The sequence below is a fragment of the Amblyomma mixtum genome, chromosome 2 (assembly GCF_055824585.1).
Source record: "Amblyomma mixtum isolate Tamu chromosome 2, ASM5582458v1, whole genome shotgun sequence".
NCBI lineage: Eukaryota > Metazoa > Arthropoda > Arachnida > Ixodida > Ixodidae > Amblyomma > Amblyomma mixtum.
Window position 1 is genome coordinate 77,583,606 of NC_143013.1, and position 21,680 is coordinate 77,605,285.

At 47.3% G+C, this 21,680-nt stretch overlaps 1 protein-coding gene across 1 annotated transcript in view; it reads right to left on the minus strand.

Moving 5' to 3' along the window:
• LOC149359802 (beta-1,4-galactosyltransferase 2-like) overlaps positions 1 to 21,680 on the minus strand; it is a 105,810-nt gene that overhangs the window by 14,621 nt on the left and 69,509 nt on the right. The window contains exon 2 of the mRNA XM_089571908.1: positions 3,424 to 3,713. Coding sequence (XP_089428034.1) covers positions 3,424 to 3,713 — 290 coding nt within the window. The remainder of the gene's footprint in view (positions 1 to 3,423; positions 3,714 to 21,680) is intronic.

The following is a 21,680-nucleotide window of genomic DNA, read 5'->3' on the forward strand; positions in this document are numbered from 1 at the left end:
TTTAGGGTCTAAAGTAACGGCGGTCGCTGTTTTGCTGCCCCAGGGCTCTGCCCTTATTTTATCGCTATCTAGGGCTGTCTGAACGCACAACAAGAAAGAACTGCTTGCCGACTGGTGCGACGAAGACTTGAAGAAAGCTCTGGAGAGCATCAGTCAGTGTTGGTGTCAACAAGTGTTTTTGTCTCGCTACACAGGCCCACCGCTGAACAGTAGCGAAAGTGAGAAAATGTGAAGGAAAAAAATGCGCAGGCTTTCTTTAAGCCTTAGGCGCCACACTTTTTTTTCCCCGAGCAAGGACGTCTAGATTTAGAGTGAAGTGACAATGCAACAAGCTCTGTTTGGTCTGACTTGTAGTCACGCCAAAAAGTTCGTGTTCGGGTAATTGTAATGCAACTAAATCATATGTTAATTCTACAGGGAGGAGGCAAAAGTGTAACAACCGTGCCACTAAAGCAGAAAAAGGTTGCGAAAAAGGCAGGCAGTTGAACAGAAACGCGCATTCACGCTACACGCAAAGCCTGGCTGTATACATAGAACTGCCTAGTATGTAGCGGGCCATGAAACAAAATAGTGATGGGTCCTGTTTGGATCCACAGCTAGTCAAGCTGATATGCTCAGATAGATTGTGTCGGTGCCCATGGAGTCAACTGCGCGAGCATCCACTGCAAGACCGAATAACATCTTGATTTTAGAAGGGCGTTTCATTTTGCCCCATCCACTCTCATTCCGCCCCAGGCATTGGAGCAAAATAAGACATTTCGAACTTGTTAATATCATAAAATAACCCTATGCTGTTTTCCTAGGGAAAGCCATGACGGTGCGGTGTAATTGTATTATATGTGTTCGTACCGATCAATAATAAACAAAAGGTGAGAATTTTCTAATCTGGGTTGAGTTTTGCCCCACACTCCCCTAATTAGTCTTCCTTGACTAAGATATTCTCGTTTTGCTGTTGCTGTTTCATTTGCCGCTGATATTCATTACAGCACGCAACACAGGAAGAGTTTACAGCGCTGCGTAATTCGAGTTGCAATACCTCCGTCGCTCCGATGAAGCGGGATAAGGAATGCCCCTAAGTTTATTTGCCCGCTCTCTTTTCTTTGAGGCTACCTTTTCTTGTATGCCACGCAGTCATGTGCATCATAGTGTTCAACATGAAGGCCATAAATCGGATAGTCTTAGTGTCCAATATTCATCTGGCATGCCCTTCCTGAACACTCTCTGCCGGTAAAGAATACACAAACCCAGCCGGCGGCAGCACCTGTCATCACAGAGCAGTAGCGCGTTATTTAACCGTTGCCCCACTCTCCCAGGAGTTGTATGAGGACACCCAGCGATCGATGGATGTCGAGTCTTGAATGACCAATTCCATATTACGGGCATTAACCCATTAACGCTATGGCTTCATAATCTTAAGCGCTGAGCTAAGTTGTCCCTTCTAGTTTTTTTTTTCTTTCTTTTTCTTTCTCGAAGGCTGCACAACTACAAACGAACGCCGAGTCTTACTTCGCACGGCCGTTCTAATTCTAACCCGTTATTAAGCGTGACACGTGCGGAGTGCCCTCACGTCGCGAAGGCGGGATCCCGAAGGTTATGTCAGTTGCCAGTCTTCATAAAACGGAGCATCAATCATTAAATATGCAACCGCGAGCAGTCAAGCGATTTGAACAGCAAACGCTATTGCTTCTTCGAAATTTTTTTTGGTCATGTAAACTATAACTTGAGATAATAGCAGCGGTGCACGACGAGCAAAGCGTAACGTTACGTTTGTAGCCTACGTTAGTTCATTTGGGACACTTAGCCAATACATCATCGATATTCACGAATAAGCGAGAAGATATTAGCTGCACATGCTTTTGAGTATGCGCAAGTGAAATCGCAATTATTGACGACTTATACTCATACGCCCACTCATCGGCATGGCGATGTGAACAGGAGAAAGCTAGTGCGTTCGCCCGAACCACTCTTCATCTTTATCTCCGTCACACCTAAAAAGAAAAAAAAAAGGCAGTAGTGTTTTTTTTTTTTAATTATTAAAACCAGCAGTAGAAAATAAAACGAGTTGATACCGATTTTTTTTTTTTGTTGCACACTTTTTTGTTGACTGAAGTGCAGTCATCGGGTCTTACAAAAACAATTCGTTGTACACCAATAAGCAAAAGTAGTTTACCGGGTCTCTTCGTTAACGGCGCAGTATGGAGTTTTAACGAACAAGAGGAAAAACGATCTTGAAAAACGATCACGGGAACCACTTGAGCTCTCCTTGCGTGCCCTCTTTTTATTCTTATTGCTTGCGCGCATCCACTTCCTTCGGTCTCGGTGTTTAACTGCGTTTCTTCGTCCATATGGCATGCTTCTTCTCAAGTTTATTACTCGCGGACCCCGTTCCGTCGAGAAATCATCTATTGCCAGCGCGAAACCTTTCTTCCCAGCGCAATAAACCACTCCGCCGAATCGCTGCGGTCCATCTCCCGCTGGGCCTTTCCCATTGTTCGAGTTTTTTTTTTTTTTCATCTCTAAAAATAATCACCTAGTCGAGACTGCAGTTATACCCTATTCTATTTAACTTCTCCGTTTGTAGACCGGCCTGCAAAACATTACTGGGTTCCACGCCTTTTTCTCAAAGGCTAGACCACCTCTACCATCTGCACAATGCTTTCAGACCCGTTCAGCAGGACCCATTACCTAATTTATAGTCTGCCTTGAGTCCTCAACGCTTCGAGTCGCTTCAAGTTTGTTAGGTGAATGCGACGCCTTGCGAACATTCGGTGCTAGTGATAAGGGCTCGTTCAGTTCATTTCCATCAATCCTCTAAAACGGGTATTCGCAAAGTCTGTCGCCAACACAAGTTACGTTTAAACGTTAGTTCATTGAGAATTTATATTCTCAAAGTCAGTCATGCCACCAAAATTTAATGCGGTAAAAAAATTGTACAGGCTAATTGCGTGTTCCCTGATCAATTCGCGCTACAAGGAACATACACACGGAAACACAAACGGACGAAGTGCATGTTCAGCGTCTAGTCGCAAGTGGTCCGAATGTGCTGGAGGGCGTTTGGGAGGCATCCGTCTGATTCGACGCCTTTCTGCAAACACTCTCCAGCGTCTTAGACAAGGAGAACTACGTATGCATTGGCAGGAAGTAGCGTAGCCATTAGCACGCTCGGCTGCGGATCGAAAGGATGGTGGTTTTGAATCCCATCGTGCACAAAGATTTTTTTTTTTTTGGTCTGACTATAGAAAAAGCATGACACCTCTGCTGACAACATTCTGTCGACAACGATGAGGCATTAAAGGCTTTCGCTTAAAATTCCTACCTTTCGTGCATACACAGGCTTAAGTAGCTTCACAAAAGACGAATTATTTTAAATGTGAACGCGCAGTTTTTGGGAGTGCAAACAGTAAGTCTGAAAGGAGCACGCACCTGCTCGACGACGTATATGCGGTACGAGAGCAGCTGCCTCCTGAGTATCGGGTGCAGGTGCCTCAGGAGAAGGAGCAGGTGCAGGCGCCGATCCCTGTAGGGCACCACTAGGGCTACTCGGTGGCGGGCCGCACACTCCGCCGGGCTCCACAGTCCGCCAATCGAAGATGATGGCGCCGTCGGAGCTGCGCCACTGGCAGCCGTCCTGGCGGTCTGCGCAGCAACCTTCGCTGAGCGCTGTGCTTGTCGCCGCTTCGGTCGCAGGTCCAGGTCTACTTGCACGCGACCCACTGCGGAGATTAGAGAGGATGTGCTGTAAGTCTAATGTGCGACGAATACACATATGTCATTCACAGGAGTAATTACTTAATACTAAGTATACATGAGCATGGCCAAGTATTTCTTTGAAGCCGTCCATGGCTGCAAAGTAATACATGCATAAAATATTTGCAGCGTTTTTCTTAACAACTTCTCACTCGAAGAAAAAAAAATCGTCCTGGTCCGAGGACCACCACCTGTTCAGGGCAGTTGCTTCACGAGCAAAGCTAACTAGTGCTTCTAGCAGTTGTAAGGATAAGGCCGAATGGATCAGCAACTCGATGCGACAACAGTGTTTCTCCATGAAGAAAAAAAAAACACTCAGGAGGGAGCGTTACGTCATGCGGCCCGCCTTCACAAGCCAAGCCCTTATGAAGCCGTTCCACTCCTTTCTTCGCTCTCTGGGAACATCAAAGTCGGCCCCGTGTGATGGCTGCGATTGGGTAGCAAACCGGCCAAAGGCTGTCACGTGGAGGCCGACTTTCTCCCTTTCCCAGTGGCTACGACGTTCGGCCCCAGAGCCTTAATTCGAGGGGCCTAATCCGGACTGTAAACGCCGCATTTAAGCATCAGCATCACCTGGATTACGCCCACTGCATGACAAAGCCTTCTCCCATAACTCTCAATCAACCCTTTCGTGTGCCAGCCGCGGCTGCCTTATCCCTGCAAACTTCCTAATCTCCTCCGCTCACTTAGTTTTCTGCCGCCTCCTACCTTCTCTTGGAATCCAGTCCGTTGCCCCTAACGGGCTTCAGTTATTTTGCCTTCGCATTACCTGCCTTGCCCAAACCCATTTCTTCTCTTGAATTTCACTAGGTTGACTATAACCTGCATTTGTACCCTCACCCACTCAGCTCTCTTAACGATGATGCCAGTGGAGGCCAAATGCAAAAATTCTCACGTGTTTTGCGACGCCGGTGCCCTTTAATTATCCCCAGATGGCCGAAATTAATCCGGAGCCATCCATTACTGCGCGAGCCTCAAAGTCGACGCGCAGCTTAGGGAAAACAATAAATCGACGCATAAATCACCGCTATTAAAACTAGGACCGTACTGGAAGTAATCATCAACAATTTTCTGATGCGCAAGTATCTAAACGCATAGGAATCGGCCTTTAGTGGTTTGAGGAGCCATCTCTTGTGCAGTCACTGGTAGTCCTTTGGCACCAACAGGTTAGGTTTCCATCTCTTCAGTACACTAAACAAAATGGCAATCCACGACATCTCACTTGTCAACGTGCGGTTTTGGAATTTCTCACGAAAGAGAAAATTTCGGCCAGAAAAGTTCATGACAAGCTGCAACGTGCTCAATGCGTCACTAGCACTATGTCGAGATGGGCCAGGAATTTTAAAGACGGCCAGACGAACGTTGAAGCTGAGCTTCGGTGTGGTCGCCCTCGGCAGACGCGACAGACGCCAACAAGGGCACAGCAAGGTCGAAAGAAGACAGGCGAGTAACAATGAACTAAAGAATAAGAATGCTTGAAATTGGGCAAAGTACCGTTCTGAAGATGATTGGAAGCTTAGATTACCGAATAATTTGCGTCCACTTCGTTCCACGCTTAATAACCGAAAGCACGAAATTCCAGCTTTTCACACTCCAGTGTACAGTGTTAGAAGACCAGGTCTCGCACTGTTAACAGTGGAGAAGACTGACAGAATGCGGTGGGAACATCTGAACGCGCTTTGCAGCCCTCATATGGCTCCTTTGGACTTGTGCATGCTTGGATGTTTGAAGTACATAATGCGAGGCCAACGAAACATCAGAGGAAGTCCTTGCATCAGTGTGGCCCTGTCTCTACAAGACTAGAATAGCCATCTACTGGAGGGATGTTTTCAAGTTGTGGAAAAAAGGAACAGATGTCTGAAAAATAAAGTGACAAAGATTTGTTTTCACTAATGCAGCGGAGCTATTTTGAAAAAAATTGTTTCTCATTACCTTCAGTATGTCTATTAAAGTTTTTTATTCTTTTTTTTCCTCCAAATGACTTGCAAAAGACATGCCCGTAATGCATTGCTGAAGCGAAACTAATTGGGAAAGTTGGCGGGTGTTCAGACTTCGTACCCTCTGTGCGCAACATTGTGCATGTGCACTACAGAGCTCACAATTGATAGTAATCCAGTTCCAAGCTCCCCTGGATAAAAATAAAGCCCACCTGTGTCTTTAAAGGCATGCGCTGTATACGGGGCCACGTGTAGCGTACATTGGATCACATGCCTACTGCGCATGTACCAAGATTGATTATCAACGTAATCCACGTGACCTGGAGAGATACAAAAAGCGGATAGCCTAGATTGAATGCAGGGACAAATGAGGGAATTGCACATCAGCAGCCAGTGCCATTATTTCTCTTTCAGGCTACAATCATGGCACGCCGAACGGATAAGGGGAGTCACAGGGGGTGAGCGAATAACTGGGGCAGGGAAGAAGAAAATGCTTGAGGATGATTTCCCCTGGTGGACCAGAACAAGGAAGTCGTCTGCGGGACACAGCAACGCTCCTAGGCATGGGCCACAAGGTACACATAAGTCCAATACGCGCGTACTAGGCTCGGATTTGTGTTGCTGCTAATCGGCTGCACAAGGCAGACATTGCTTCGCGGAAAACGGACGCAAAATTTTGCTTTTCCGCGGTTCCCACTTCGCGAAAACTCTTGCTTCTGACCATATACATTCTTCGTCGTCTAACCGCATACTGCAAAACTCCTGAACGAGCATACACAGCCGCCAACGACGGGGATAATCAGGAAAAGAATGTTTAGCACGAATAGCAGAAGAACTAGAAGAACGTTTTGTGTCTCAGACAGGCACGCGGTGTGACACAGTCTCAGTATGTCTGGAGGCCTGCGAGGGATCGAAATTAAATTCGGAGCAGCGAACGAGTGACATTTGGGAGGTGACAGCCAGCGGGCTCGAAAATCGGCGCCGCGCCCGCGCGAACAGTTGTAATTGGATTCACGGCGCCCCTACTCCACCGCCACCGCTTTGATCCCGCACAATGATTGCTGCACCAGAACGCATGGTGCGAGAGGACCATATTGAAAGCGTGCTTGCGCGAATTCCGACGTCAGCGAAGAGGCGGTTCGTTAAGCGCTTGAAGTGCTCGTTATCGGGCGTAAAGTGGAAACTCGCGGTAGCTGTCGCCGTTCAGTCCAGAGTTATGAGCTAGCGTGTGTGCGCGAGCTGAACAACGCCGCAGTTTCCACTCAACTTATATCCGTTCGGTGCCTGATGTTTACGCAAGTTGAGGAAGTACAAATGTCTTGAATGCCAGAGTGAGAGTGCGATTTTTTTTTTTTAATCTTCTCCTGTGTTTACGTCCGAAGCAGCTTTGGACGCCATCCTCTCCAAATCGAAAACGCGATTTTTGAAGCTGGAAAGTGCTTCCGTGCTCCTTACCAGTGGTCGTAAAAAGGCGTTCCTCAAATGCGACATCGTTAGGACAAATTATATCATTTATAACTACCATTATTAAACTTGGTCTTCCTTGCTTCGTCTCCTTCGTTAGCATAGGTAATGTATAACTGCGGATTTAAGACGAACAATCAAACGCTTCCTCGTACTTGGTGATCTCGGCGGCTCTGTGGAGTTTGAGGAAAAAGGCCATAAAAAGATTTGTAAAGTGCATTTTCTCCTCAAAACAAGGGCTGCATAACTGATGACTGGGACCAAACCGCGACCTTGCAATGTTTCATTGCGGTAATTAACTTATAACTTTGCTTAATAACAATTTCAAAATTATGCTATCGTTTATGATAATATTCTATCTTACGCCACCTTATACGCATAGTATATTGCGGCACAAACTAGCATGTCTCCTCTGCTATCATACCGTTCTTATACGTTCACAAAATTCACGCGGGTGAGTTTTTTTTTTTTTTACCGCAGTTCGAAGAGATCCTCAAAACCTCGAAGTTGTCGCCTGAAGTTTTTCATATATGTTTGTTTTTTTCTCTGTTGGCTTGCTTGTAAACTCATGGCAAAAAAAGACGTCGCTTAAGGTAAGATTGAGATATTAATACCACTGCCACAAAGAAGTATGGAACAAGGCGTTCTTGTGAGCCGAACGAGGGCACTGCTTAATCTAATTATAAAGAATGAAGTTGAAGGGCGTTCCAGAAAGAAAGTATATAAAGGAATAAATAATTAACATACTTATTAAAAGTTAAATTATTCCAATTAAGCTGCGCAGCCCACGTACAAAACAAGTAAACCCGGGCTACGGCATTTATTCACATTAGGCGAGACGGGTGTATGTGAAGATGGGGGGAATATTTGTCTTTATCTCATGAATAATGATGGCAAGGTAAAAAGACAAGTTTACAATAAACACCGCCTTCCCGCCTCACCCCTAGGTGGCCTTAGCACAAAATTTTCAACGAATAAAACAGTATGCTGAAGCTCAAGAGCCATAACAACAGAAGTGCCTGTTGCACTCGGATTTCCTTACTTCTGTCTGCATCAGCGCTTCGTTCTAACACCATGTCGCCATATAACAAGACAAATCCGAGACGCAGCGAACAAATCTTTCACCTAAGACCTGCTCATTCGCGAAGCGTACGTTATTGAAGTCGCTAAGGCACTATAAAGAAGGAACGTACGCGATCACGAAAAGCAGCTAACATCGGCGCTCGTCTCAAGTCGGCGACAATCTCCTTGGTAACGAACGCCGAAGTTGAAGCTTCCGTTCGGCCAAACTACCGATTCCAGCGAGACATGACCTCTCAGGAGCTCAGCGTTTCCGTTCTCCAATTCCTCTCACGCCCACGCAGCCCCCGTCTCTCTAAGATTTGTACGAGTCCTCGGTAATGAGGTCTGCCTGCAAGAGTCTTGCAATGGTGTTGCGCAAATTGACATGTTTTTTTTTTGTTTTGCTTTGTAATCCCATGGCCTTCTTGACATTTCCTGTCCTTGCTTGTTCCTTTGCTGCTGTTACTTGGACCGGTGTCTGCTGGTGTCTTGGGAGCATGGCGGAACTACAAGCGCGAAACTACAATCCCGCTCCCAGCTTGTGCACTATACAGAATTTATAGCGGGGTATTCAAAAGTAAATAGGAAAAAAACAGTTCCCCGCTCGTGCTCGAGGTACCGTGGAACCAACGGCCTTGACAGCGGCTTTGACACGCTCGTTCTCACGCGCTCTCGAGCCACGCACACACGTCGGAATCCGCCGCTTCCCACTCCATGTACATTCCACTCCTCGGCTAAGGCTTGTTACGAGAGCCGGCACATGCGGATAGCAAAGAAATCCCTTGAAGTTTCTTGAGTACCACAATCCATCGCGCAAGTTTGTCTATGTCACTCATTCAACGGGACAGTGAAAGCTCGTCGCGCAATTTCTTGCCTGCAGACTGTTATGTAGAGGGCTTTTCATTTATCCATGCAATAGCTATGAAACACGTAGTCGTGGAGAGTTCACTCAGTAACTCGAAGAAGCGTAATGGCAGTTATAGCTCCGTTCACGTTCGTGCTCAGTGGTCACGTGGCTCAAGGAAACCTTGGTTGAATCACAACTTTTGCGAATAGTCTAATTGCGAGAAGAACCGAAGGTTATTTAAGATCGGCAATTGAGGTGAAGATTAACCTTGGAGTGTGTTTTGCAAGGCTTCATTTTGTTTTCGTTCCGTCTCCTTCTTTCTCTTTGCTCGCTGCATCCTGCTGACATTGGCTCTGGCGATGGCGTCACGTGCCCACTGATGCCGCTCATACAGTGGTGAGCAGCCTTGTCTAGAGCGCTCGGGCGGTGCACTTCCTTGCAAACAAATCCAGATTTTGTGGCAGCCTCTAGGGTCCAGCTGCAACGCTTGCACGGAAGTAGCGCCAGATAGCCTCGTAAACAAAGCAGGCACGAAAACTTTGCCCTATAATGAGGGGCTGCTCTCTAATTTCGGTTTTTGTTACCAAGTGCGCATGCTTGTTCACTGCTTGTTCAATGCTTGTTCACTGCCCACTTCTTGTGCTTTCCTCACTATTGACGTCACGACCAAATCAAACGATGGCGAAGTATTGCTAAATTGGTTCCCTAGTGCGAATTTGTCGTCTCTGCGCACAATTCGTAGCCAGATTTCATAAAAACTCAGCATATAACAGGGCCTTTTTCTGCGTAATTTCGCATCTGTTAATTCATTGGCACGGATGTGGTGTAATAGGTTTATGGTTTATGGTGGTTTAATGCCCCAAAGCGACTCAGGCTATGAGAGACGCCGTAGTGAAGGGCTCCGGAAATTTCGACCGTCTCGGGTTCTTTAACGTGCACTGACATCGCACAATACACGGGCCTCTAGAATTTCGCCTCCATCGAAATTCAACCGCCGCGGCCGGGATCGAACCCGTGTCTTTTGGGTCAGCAGCCGAGCGACATAACCACTGAGCCACAGAGACGGGCTGATGTAATATGCATATGCACGTCGCCTTTCCCTGCCTCTACTTGTCTATGCCGTCTCGCCATTCCTCGTAAAGCACTGCAGAACCACTGCACATTTCTTACTCTCCGAAAAGCTTGTTCACGCAGGTCATCTTGGCTGCATAAAATGACAACGGGAGTAACGCGAGAAGACTGCGTGCACATTGTGACAAACTTGAGCAAAGCTCAGACAAAACTCTCTCCGTTTTCATTTTTTAAAGCATGGGCATGTAGCGAACTATGAATAAAAGTAGTGTTGACGCTAACAATGTGATTTATTGTAACGAAAGGCTCTCGCGTTGATCTCCGGAACTGCGGAACAGCTGAAATGGCATCCACGTGTGCCTAGAAGTGAGCTTTCCTGCGAATGCTTCCTTGGTGCTGATGGGTCTCTTAGGGAGCGTTTTAATGGTAGGGGGAGGTACCGTAGTTCCCCGCACCGATAAATCTGCGACATCTTGTGTAAACCTTATAAAACACGTGTTCGTATACGTACGCACGCGCACGTACACACACGGGAACAAAAGGGTACTTCTGTTTGATCCGCTGTAATCTCGGCAAAGTGTCGTTCCCAAGCAATGACACCTCCCAGAAGCCTTCAAAAGCTATGCCCTAAAATCCGGCGCCACTGGCTTCATTTCATATTTATTTTTTTCGGTTGCGCTCTGAAAGGCAACAGAAAGAAAACACGCCAGATGAAAAGTACGTTTTCTTGCGGTATAATACTCTTCCAGATTCGCCACTGTGCTGTAATTTTTGTGTGTTTGCGTCTTTGTCTGACAGAGACTAGTGATGGAGAATTTGCCCCCTCCCCCCCTTGGCTATTCCTGTTGCAATGCCTGGTGATAGCTTTCTTACCCAGCCGTTTCACTTGAACTTTCAAACCACGTTTCCATCCTTCCAATCAAAGCCGTTCAATGAAGAAGCAGTAGTGAGTCCAGCAGTTATTGCGGACGCTGGGCTTTCCGCCTTAATCTTTTCTGCGCCGTTTTATTTCGTCTCAAACTGTTAAAAACAAAGTTTCAAAACGCCTAGAAGTCGTACTGTCCTTTCTTGTGATCGCTATTTACCACATAGCGGGCAGTGCATTGTTCTTTCAACGCTTCATGAAGTAAATAAAGCCTTTTGTGAACTTTAATCAGTCTTGCCAGCACCTTTTCCTTCCTTCCTTCAGCTGTTTTTTGGTGTATTTTTCATTGTAAATATTTATTAACATTGCTACGTTACATCGGCATCAGTAAAGTGAAGTGGCATTCCAAATATCAAAGTTTATTTGCAGATTGCCCCAGCGCAAATGTGTTGAACGTAGTAAGTTAATATGTTTTATATTTAACTTTTTTTCGCGCTTCCAACTACATTAACATTATATGCATCAGTTGTGTAGAATTACCAGCTTGTGAGTACTGTTCATCTCAGCATTTTATTTCAGCCTGTTTAAGACCATCTCCACACCTCAGAGCTTAGCGCTGCCTTGTCCATAAGCACTTTTGTATTTGTTTCCCTGTATTTGCAGCGATAGCTGTACCACCAAGTTCGGCGAAAACATTCTGTCGTCCGCGCTCTCTTTCTTCTCCAATCCTTCTTGCCTTCAACTCTCTCCCTCGCAGCACCTGTGTTGTTTCAGTAGTGGGCATGAGCCACCAATCAGAAGCGGCTTCGTGCTTCGAGCACGTTAATTGAAGGCCCCGATCAGCTGTCACCACAGCACACTGGGGCACCGCTGCGGCGCACTCAACCTCCACAGGGAGGAGAGCGACTCGCCTCCAGGAAAGAGGTGTCTCAGTTCACAAGGAAGTTCTCTATTCATGCGTTAGCATGAGAACCCCCTCGTCGAGGAAAAACTGTCCGGCGTCGTGCCGTGAGGCCTCCGAGAAAGCGTGAGCAGAAAAGAAAAAGATTTAGCATCGAGTGATATTCGAACCCGCGGTGGCTCGAGCATATCAGTTTCGCTTGCCGCAGCTTTAGTGCAGCCGGCCATTGACCCATTTCTCTTTTTATTGCTTGAAAGTACAACACTGACAGACGTCTAGCCTTACTTAACCCCGCCGCATCCTGCGAACCCTTCCGTCGATCACCTTGTTTCAAGGTTTCTCTTTTTTTAAAAACAGCAAACATTGCTTTCTCGTACCTGTGCTCAGCATGCAATTAAGTGCCCATTTCTTGATGCGGCGGCAGAGTGATAGCAGGTTGCTCGTGTGACTAGATATCTCGGCCTTTGCTGCAACCTTTCATATCGCGCTGTGCTTTGGTCATCGTCGCCTTCAACAACTTTCATCCGCTTCCAAACGCGAGAGCAGATAGGCACTTGTACCTAAAATTGGCTCCAGGAAGCGCCATCTAACGAGCATGGAGCAAGTCACGCGTAATGGCGTTAGATATGAACCACAAAAAAAAAAGCGCAAGGAAGTGCCATCTGACGATCACGGAGCAGGTGACGGGAAGGGCAGGCGATTTGAACCACCGCATCAGGGTAACAACGAACTTGATTTATCATTGGCGCGAATGAATTCATTTTGTCAACAAAACGAGCTCACGAAATCCAAGCGCACATGCTAACGCATTTCCCTCCCGCAATCAATTGCTTTCATAGCCTGTGAATTTTTACGCCGTCCTCCAGCGGCACCCACACTCAGTCGCCCCGTTCCTGAGACGCTCCAGGAGCGATACTCCGATGCGGGCACGAGGCAACAAGAGCAATGGGCGCAGTTAGTACGCTGCTGCAAGAGTAAAGATCACCGTTACAACACTGTGATCTCTCTCGCGGCGACCACTTGGCTGGTTAACGAGGGAGAGTGAGCACTCAATTCCAGGTAAGCCTGTCGGAGATCACTGAACCCCGCCAGACATGCTTGAGCCGCTGCAGGTCGCAGGACCTTGTGTTGGCGACCTCGAGTAGGCAATGGCCCGAACACACAGAGGCCGGCGGACAAGAACATTAGCGTACGCACCTTTCGCTGTCAAAAGAGCCTCTTTCTGGGGCTCATTAGACAGACGCGGTGCGCGCGGCTGTCGGAGCGAGTCCTGAAATCCCTCTAAAATGTCCCGATAAGCGAAGGCCATTGGGACACCGAGACGGGGGTGTTACCGAATGGCAGTGATAGTCGTCTAGCCACTTCTCCTTCACCTAAGAAAAAAAAAGGGCACGAGAAGAGCGTCGCGGGATGCTGGTAGCGGCCCCGCAGAGGCAACGGCGGATGCCCGCGTTGCCACGCCTCTCACGCGGAATGAGCGACCTCTGAGGCGCTATCCTAGTAATGACAGGAATGCTACCGCAATATGAGACTCCAAATGACCCCTCACTGCTTGTACAAAGGCTGACATCTGTTCAAAGAAGCAGGGAAGAATGGTGGGCCTGTTGGTAAGGCATGTCAAGGGAGAAAACCAGCCAAAAAAGACGGAAACACAAGAAGAGAACGACACAGGACAACGGCTGGACTAACAACTGAATTTTTCATTGAGTACAGACCGCCAAGTAATCACCACGCACTACGCAAGCCCAACGTCTATCTGATGCAGGCTTCCCAGGAGAAATGTTGAGAGCGGTCGCTGAATCCGTATTAAAGGAGATGAATGGCATGGCCAAGAAGGGAAACAATGATGCACCTGACAAAAGGAAAAAAGTGCAAGTCATGCCTTATTTGCACAAAGTGGCGCACAATGTTAAGAAAGTCGCCGAGCGCCAGGGGGTCAATTTGGTGTTTTCTGCGCCAGTTAAGCTTTCAGGTCTTTGCGCACGAATTATGCCTGGCGGAAATAAGAAGCGTTGCACGACCAAACATAGAACTATGTACACAAAGTGCCGGACCGAAGTGATCTACAAGATTCCGCTGACCTGTGGAAAATTTTATATAGGTCAGACAGGGGACTGTGTGAACGAGAGGTTGCGCAAGCACAGAACAAAAGTCGGAGCTGGTGAAGATGGTAATCTTGCTCTGCATTGCAGTAGATGTCCCGGAAAATGTTCCCCACGTTTCGCAGATGTCACCATCCTGGGCTGCGGAAAAACACGGAAGGCTCGTGAAATCTTTGAGGCCTTCCAGATTGCCAAACATGGTGATGCTTGCGTCAGCTCACCATCGATAGCATTAACGGCAAAAGAATTTGATTATTTGAGTGATCATGTTTGAGTGTTGCCTTGGCGCATGCGTGGTGATTACTTGGCGGTCTGTACTCAATGAAAAATTCAGTTGTTAGTCCAGCCGTTGTCCTGTGTCGTTCTCTTCTTGTGTTTCCGTCTTTTTTGGCTGGTTTTCTCCCTTGACATGACTGTTCAAAGAGAACACTTTTCTACTTCCAGCCGCCCTCACTTAAAGTCGAGTTTCAAGTCATTTATTGAGGATAAGAGGCTTTGTGGCTACCAGATGAAGAGAAGGAAGTAAGGTTGTCAGCTTCAGCGCGGAATTGTGGTCAGGATGGAGGAGTCATAAGTGCAGTCCCATTAATAAGGCGGCCTGGAGGGATCCAGTTACGGTCGTCACATAGCAGTGATAAGGTGAATGAGGGTGACGCATTTGACGGATGGTAATTGTATATTGCAAGGAGACAGCGGTAGTTAGAGAGCTAAGGTTCGATCTCAGAGCATCCTTTGACAAGCCAGGACAATCCCAGAGATTACGGGTTATCTCGCCAAGGATTCTCATTGCAAGAACATTACATTAATTCTGCCTGAGATCAGGTCTTGTCGTAATTGCAGCCGCCATTGTACCGGTTGGAATCACCTGATCTAAAAAAATCTTTGTCAGATCCTTACGCCCTTATTTTGGTCCAAAGAGTAACGGCTGACTATCACGAGGCGTTACCATAATGCATGCACCATGGTTAGCAATAATGGGGAGAGAGTGTGCTATGACTGCAGGCGCCGCTTTTGTTCTAGACTCCTTGAGTCAATATATTAACCCTAGCCCTCCCTCTCCCATCCGCATTGCGTCTCTGTCCCTCCTTCTTTTCCTTACGCAACTCTCATCTCGCTCAGTTCCTCCTACGAAGGGGATGGAAGACCATTATAAATCCTTTATTACGCCATCAAGGACGGGTCTGTTAGTACGCGCAATGTTGCAGTGTAAGCTACCGAGAGAAACCTCAGAACAAATGACGCTCGTACAGACTCAAGACATGAATTATGTCGGTGAAGGAAGTTCATTCGATCCAAAGTAAGCAGTGACATTTACGTTGCAGACATGCTTCAAGAAAAAGACATCTGTTACGACATTACCTAGATTCCTCCCCGCTTCCTCTTGCTCTTCTGATGGGTTCCGGCCATGAAGCAAGCGCTACTTTTCTTAGTCCGTCCAATTACTCCGTTCGTTCTCTTCGATATTTTTCCTTTCCGGGTCACTTCGTTACGCGCGGCTTAAAAATGAATTTTCTCCCAGAGCCGCCCAAGATTAGGGGATTAGTTCATGTGTCAGGTTTTATTTATGGAATAAGTACAAGTAAAAGATATAAAAAAACAAATAGCCCAGAAGCAGGCCCAAAGCAAAGACTTTCACGGGAACCTCCTGTTGTGAAGCGCAAGCATGGATTGCGTACGAGCATTGCAGATGATTTTTGCAGTAAAAAAAAAAACCTAAATTTTACTGAGATTACACAATTCGACAAGTAAGCAATATCGATTAAGTAAGTTGAATGTAACCAAAGGTGTTTAAAGCGAAGTGAAAAAATTTAAGGGCGATCATTTGGAGTCATGCAGAGGAAGCGCGATAGCATTTTTCTATTATAATTTCGATTGCAGTCTAATTCTGTCTCTGCTCTAATTTTTTTTTTCTATTCAAATTATAGTAAGTGTACGAAGTTCCGAAGTGGCGCGGAGGCTTTTCCACAGCCGCGCTGCACCACTTGCTTACAGCAGTTTGTTATTTGGTGTGTGTTTTTTTATTATTATTTTTTTCAGTGAAAAGCATCCTTTCACTGAAAACGAAGCTTTAATCAGCTAGGAAAAGCTCACAAAGCAAATTCAAGTTACCGCCGCTCCACTCCGTTTTCCTATACTAACAGCGGTGACGTTACTGCATGCTTATTGCGACTGTCTCAGGCTAAGCAACAAACAGCGTCATTAACCTCCAACTGATGATCGCAGAGTATTTTTAATCATCGACGGTACCAGTTTTAATCGAGTGTCGGGAAAAAAAACACGTATTCTTACATCCAATTTTTTTCGGCGGAACAAACATCAGCGTAACCACAAGAAGCCAAAAAATCAATTTTGACTGAAAACAAAAGTTGTATTCACTGGTCCTGAGTTTCTTCAACGTATCTGAGTTTCTTCAAGGAATCTTCAACGTATCTATTCGTTCGCATTTTCGCGTAGTATGCAAACCGCTCGTTTTCTTCTACGAGCTGCGGTCGCCTAATTTAATTAAGCGGACTCTCAGAAGCACTTTCACTGCGGTAGATTCTTCTTACAAGAAAACATCCACGGTTTCCGCAGCTGCCTGCACGACGCACTGCCGCTAGCCAGGCGGCAGGGGCGTAGTAATCAGCACGTCTCCACTTCTCCCCACGTCACCTCATATACACCTTCATTCCCTAATTGCCAAGTTCCTCGGAGCATGATTTCTCCGGAAGCCGCTGTGCCTTAGGCAACAAGTGGACAGACCTCAAGAACAGACGCGTCATTTCCACTTCTTATTTCTTCTCCTTGTTTTTATACACTCTGAGCATTGCCTTAGTGGAAGAAAAAAAAAGGAAAGAAATGTATAAAAGCCAGCACGTTTTTCCCGGGCAACACTTCAGGTGCTGTCATCTCCAGTTTTCCCGGGGTCCCTGTAATGCAGAAGTTCTGGCTACTTCTTGAAGAGATTTGGGAGGTGTGTTTACTCTAGACGAAGAAACGAGCTGCTGGACGGAAGTGGACGCCGTAACGCCGTTAGTGATATACCTGTACTTAGCGGATGGTGACTGACGCCACTGGCTTCGCATTCTTTCTGTTTCCTCAACGGCTCTCATTTTGGGCCCGACAAATGAACACTCCTGGTGGGTTTCTCTTTGCGCGTAATTTCGGGTAGTACACTGCTTAGAGTCGTAAACTTTTAGACATCAAAGCATCTGCAGTTATACACGTATGCAACTGCGCTGCATGTGTCTGTGTGAGTGCGCGTGGGCATACGTGTGTGTGCTTGTCCTTTCCTTCCCAAAAAGTAGTGTGACAGCTCTCCATAATTTGGCGAGTTCGCTTATTTGCCATTTAAATTATGTTCATTTTTTTTTTCAATGCGTAAGACACCGCATTGGCTAAGTCGTCCAACTTTTAAGATAGTCTCTAAAGGATTATCAGGAGAAATAAGATATTACGCAATATTTACAGTCACCTTCGTAAACATTGATTTTTCTCGGTGAAAAATTTCTAGCGTTTCTCTGGAAATCTCAAAATATGGTCCCCTGGTTTCCCGCCCCATTTACGCTCCCACAAAATGCAGGTGCTTTTGTGAATATTATCGTGTGGAATCTTTCCAGTTCTCAGCAAAGCAATGAAAAGGAGCTAAAACGGAGCCCCTTTACTCATCATTAGATGGCTGTTTGTTACGATACTCGCTAATAGCCGCAACATAACGTTTCCATTAAATTCAGTTTACGGCAAGCACGTTTATGACAAAACCGTTTCTTAACGTAAAACGAACATCGAGGGGAACCGGGGTGCTATAGATATTAGCAACGATCCGTTAGCTCCGAACGACATTGAAAAGTGTTAAATCATTTTTCGTTACTTTCTTTTTCCTTTTCCTTTTTCGTCCCATTCACTTCTGTTCAGGAACCAAGCACGCAAAGAGGCGACACAAGCGCTGGCGTTGTGTTCTTGCGTCTTTCTCTTGAACTCATTTTGCGTCTTGAAGCCAAGCTGGTGGTGGTGGTAGTGGTTTATTTTCAGAAATAAAAAATAAAAAAGTGAAGCAAAAGAGTGTTGCCGGTCGCGGCAATTGCTATCTAATATCTTAAGCACCCGAGCTCCAGCCGGCGGAAATGAAAGGGAAAGGGATAGGATAGTGAGGAGAAGTATAGATGGGAGCGACAGCAAACCAAGCTGCAGCAAAATAGCGAATTGAGACATCAGGCAGTATCCCTTTTCTATAGTTCAGTGCCTCTCCGCCCTTATCTCAGGAAAAAAAGGCTCTTGCACCAGCCTAAAACGCCCGATAAGCTCCTTAGTGATGGCGAAACACCTCCATCCAACAAAGGATTTCTTTTGTTGGTAGGAAGAAAGAAAAAAAAGCCAAATTTCCCGGCACTCTGCTTGAATAAACACCGGCAACTGAAAGACTAAACTGTCCATCGATAAGGAAGCCGATTTGTGTTCATGACGTTTGTCTTTCTTTTCTTTTGGCCCAATTCGAGGTGCCCGAGCGGATTGCTAAATCTGTTTTAGAGCGAAAGCTGTACTCCTCCCGTACGAAGGTGAAGGTCATGTGGCTGTGAAATTTGACCTTCAAACCAGGAGGAGCGGAGGCTTGGCTCTGACGTCATGCCACATGACTCGCCACGCCTCGCCACAGCTGATGATGATGACGGAATACTTTTATTGGTAAAGGGAGGTATGACTGGACCGACTCTTAAGGGGCCGGCCCCCACAAACACTAGGGGTGTCCCGTATATGTCGGCCGCTGCCCGGGCGCGCTCAACCAGGACATTTTTGGCCTGCAGGTCATAGCAGCCGAGTAGGGTCACCTCCCAGTCCTCCCGGGTGGGGTTGGGGTGAGGGTTTAGCGGGGTTGGAGGGGAAGACCCACGCCACGTGGTAGATGTACGAAGACTTCTCCGCACAGTGCGGACAGCTGCCCGAGAAAGAAGGGTCGAAGTGTTTGAGAGCTGCCAGGCGCACAGCAAAGTATTAGTATAAAAACGGGGCAAAAGCCACTCCTCCGCCTTTGAGAGATCTTTACACGGGCGGGGATAAAGGCTGTGGTCAGATGTCTTTGATGAAGTAAGCCGGAGTGAATTCGAGTTCCTTTTCTTCTGGGTCGGAGGAGAATGCCCGGTAAAATAGTGCGCGGGCGGCGGCGTCAGCTGCCACATTTCCCTCAAGGCCCATGTGAGTAGAAGCCCGAACGATACTCTGGTGAGCGGGGTCACCGGTGTATACACGCTGTCTTGGAGAAGGTGGTAGGCAAAGTACGGTACCCTGCCCTGTTCGACGTTTCGACAGGCCCCTATATTATTGCCAATAATATCGAGAGGCCTCTATAATAACTGTTTACGAACTGGGATCAGATGCCGCCAACGCAGTAGAGACCTCCTCAGCCTGTGTTATGTCACGGGCTCGGAAAGTAAAGCCGTACACTGTTTTGGATTTGTGGACGACTGCGGTCATGTACCATTCCCCATGGTGGGTGCCGGAGGCATCCACGTAAAATGCGCCGGGTTCCAATCCATAGTGGCGAGCCAGGGCTTGTGCCCACGCAAGGCGCCGGCCATTATGGTCCTCACGTGTCATGTTCGCGAGAAGAGAGCGCACGTGGAAGGTGCATCTCCACTGGGATGGAATATGTACGCACTCTTCCATGAGAGTGATGTATCGGATGTGTAGTCGGGCAAGGAGTCGGCGACCCGACGATGTCTTCCAGAGACGTGTGTACTGGTTGGTCAAGTGGGCTTCCTAAAACTCCCGTAATGTGTTCACCAGGCCCAGTCCTAAGAAGCGCTGGTTGGAAGTGTTCGCGAGTAGGTCCGGGGCCCGCTTAATAGTTTTGCGGAAGATGACTTCGAGTGCATCCTCGCCTTGTTTGCTCAGGTGGAGATACGGAGCCGAATATAGATTTCAACTGGTCACAAATGCATACGCCAGCAGCCGTAAGGCGTCCTAGTATCTTAACCCCCCCCCCGCGCTTGTTACAAACCCGGCGGACCATCCGGCACACCTGGTCCCCCCCTTACGGAGTTGGGCCAATGTCCTTTCTGACCGTCTGTGTTAATGTATAAAGAGCCCCAGTACACGGACCTCGATATGTTGAGAGACTGGACGTGCCTCAAGAGACAATACAATTTGGCTGTGCACTTTCAAACTTTTGATAGGAGCATTTTAGGCCGCAGCGGCAAGCATAATGGTCCACTATGGCCGCCGCCTCCTCCAATTTGGCATCAATGTCTCCGAGGGAGCCCCCTGCGTGGCCCACAGGGTGGTGTCATCGGTGTACAGCGCATGCTGCACAGCGGCGACAGCACCCAGCTGGGCCGGTAGTGCACCATAAGCCAGATTGAATAGCAGGGGAGACAGCACTGCGCCCTGTGGGGTACCCCTGGTTCCTAAATGAAAAGGACCATTTTCCATATCCTGGATTCGAATGTAAGATTGTCGGTCGGCCAAAAATTGCTGAATGTATTGAAAGGCATTTCTACCGCAGTTAGTTTGAGAGAGGTGGGTGAGAATTATCTCGTGGGTAACGTTGTTGAATGCTCCCTTCAAGTCCAAGGCGAGTACGGCCTTGTCATTGTGGGGGCATTCGACGGAGCCGTCCTCGACCTTTTCGAATGCCTCCACAATGACAAGGTCGTACTCGCCTTGGATTTGAAGAGAGCATTGGACGGCCCAATTGAGTTGTAGCAGGACATCCTGTGCTGATCTGTGTGGGCGAAAACCGAACGAGGTGTCTGCGAAAACGTGTTGGGATTTCATGAACTCGGACAACCTGTCGCGTACCATCGTCTCCATCAGTTTGCCCCTACATGAAGTCAGAGAGATGGGACGGAAGTTGTCAGTGTTGATGGCCTTACCAGCTTTAGGAACGAAGATGACCACGGAGGCCTTCCAGTCGATGGAGAGTGGCGCTTCCTCAAGCCAGATTGAGTTAATGCAATCCAATAAAGATAGATATGCCGGGTCGAGGAGGCTGGCTAAAATGAAACGTGGCCATCCTCTCCGACCCGGCATCAAACTATTGGTATGAAAATGACCATGCAACGTGATGTCAAAAAGGCGTCAAACATCATAGCAGTAATATGAAATATTCACGAAGTCAACAGAAGGTCGCTCGACTTGCGGATCAAGCGATCACATCACCTCTCTTCTTCGGCCCGGAAAGAGGCACCCACTTAGGCTATAAGCCAGGATGAAGGCGAATGCAATTCATACTTGCATTAAAATCGTTCACATGACGGATAAGATTTACTACCACATTTTCCCCGTCGCTATTGGTTAACCGCCAGTTCCACCCAATATTCTCGCTGTCATTGCAGTCGTGCCTGGTGTAGGGGCGGAAAGAGGGCTTTGCCCCATACAGAGCGCTGTCAGCTTTCCATTCCGCCGTATTTCTGGCGCGGTTGAGTCAGGTGCGCCATGGCTGGCCAAAGTCCAGTTTTCCGCTTAACCAATGATGATCTCTCGTGAAAAGCTTCTCTCCGGTTCTCACACATTGTTTGTGGTCAAGTGCCCGACTTTCTGGACTGCGATTCATAAAACATTATTTAATTAAATTTCCTCTAGTAACGCAGACTGGGTGCGTTGTGCCATGCAGCTGCCGTATATTATTTACGCCTTCTCTCTGAAGTCGGCTTCTCCATATGCAAGCATCTGATGGCCAATCATTACGGGGCATATGACGACGACAAGG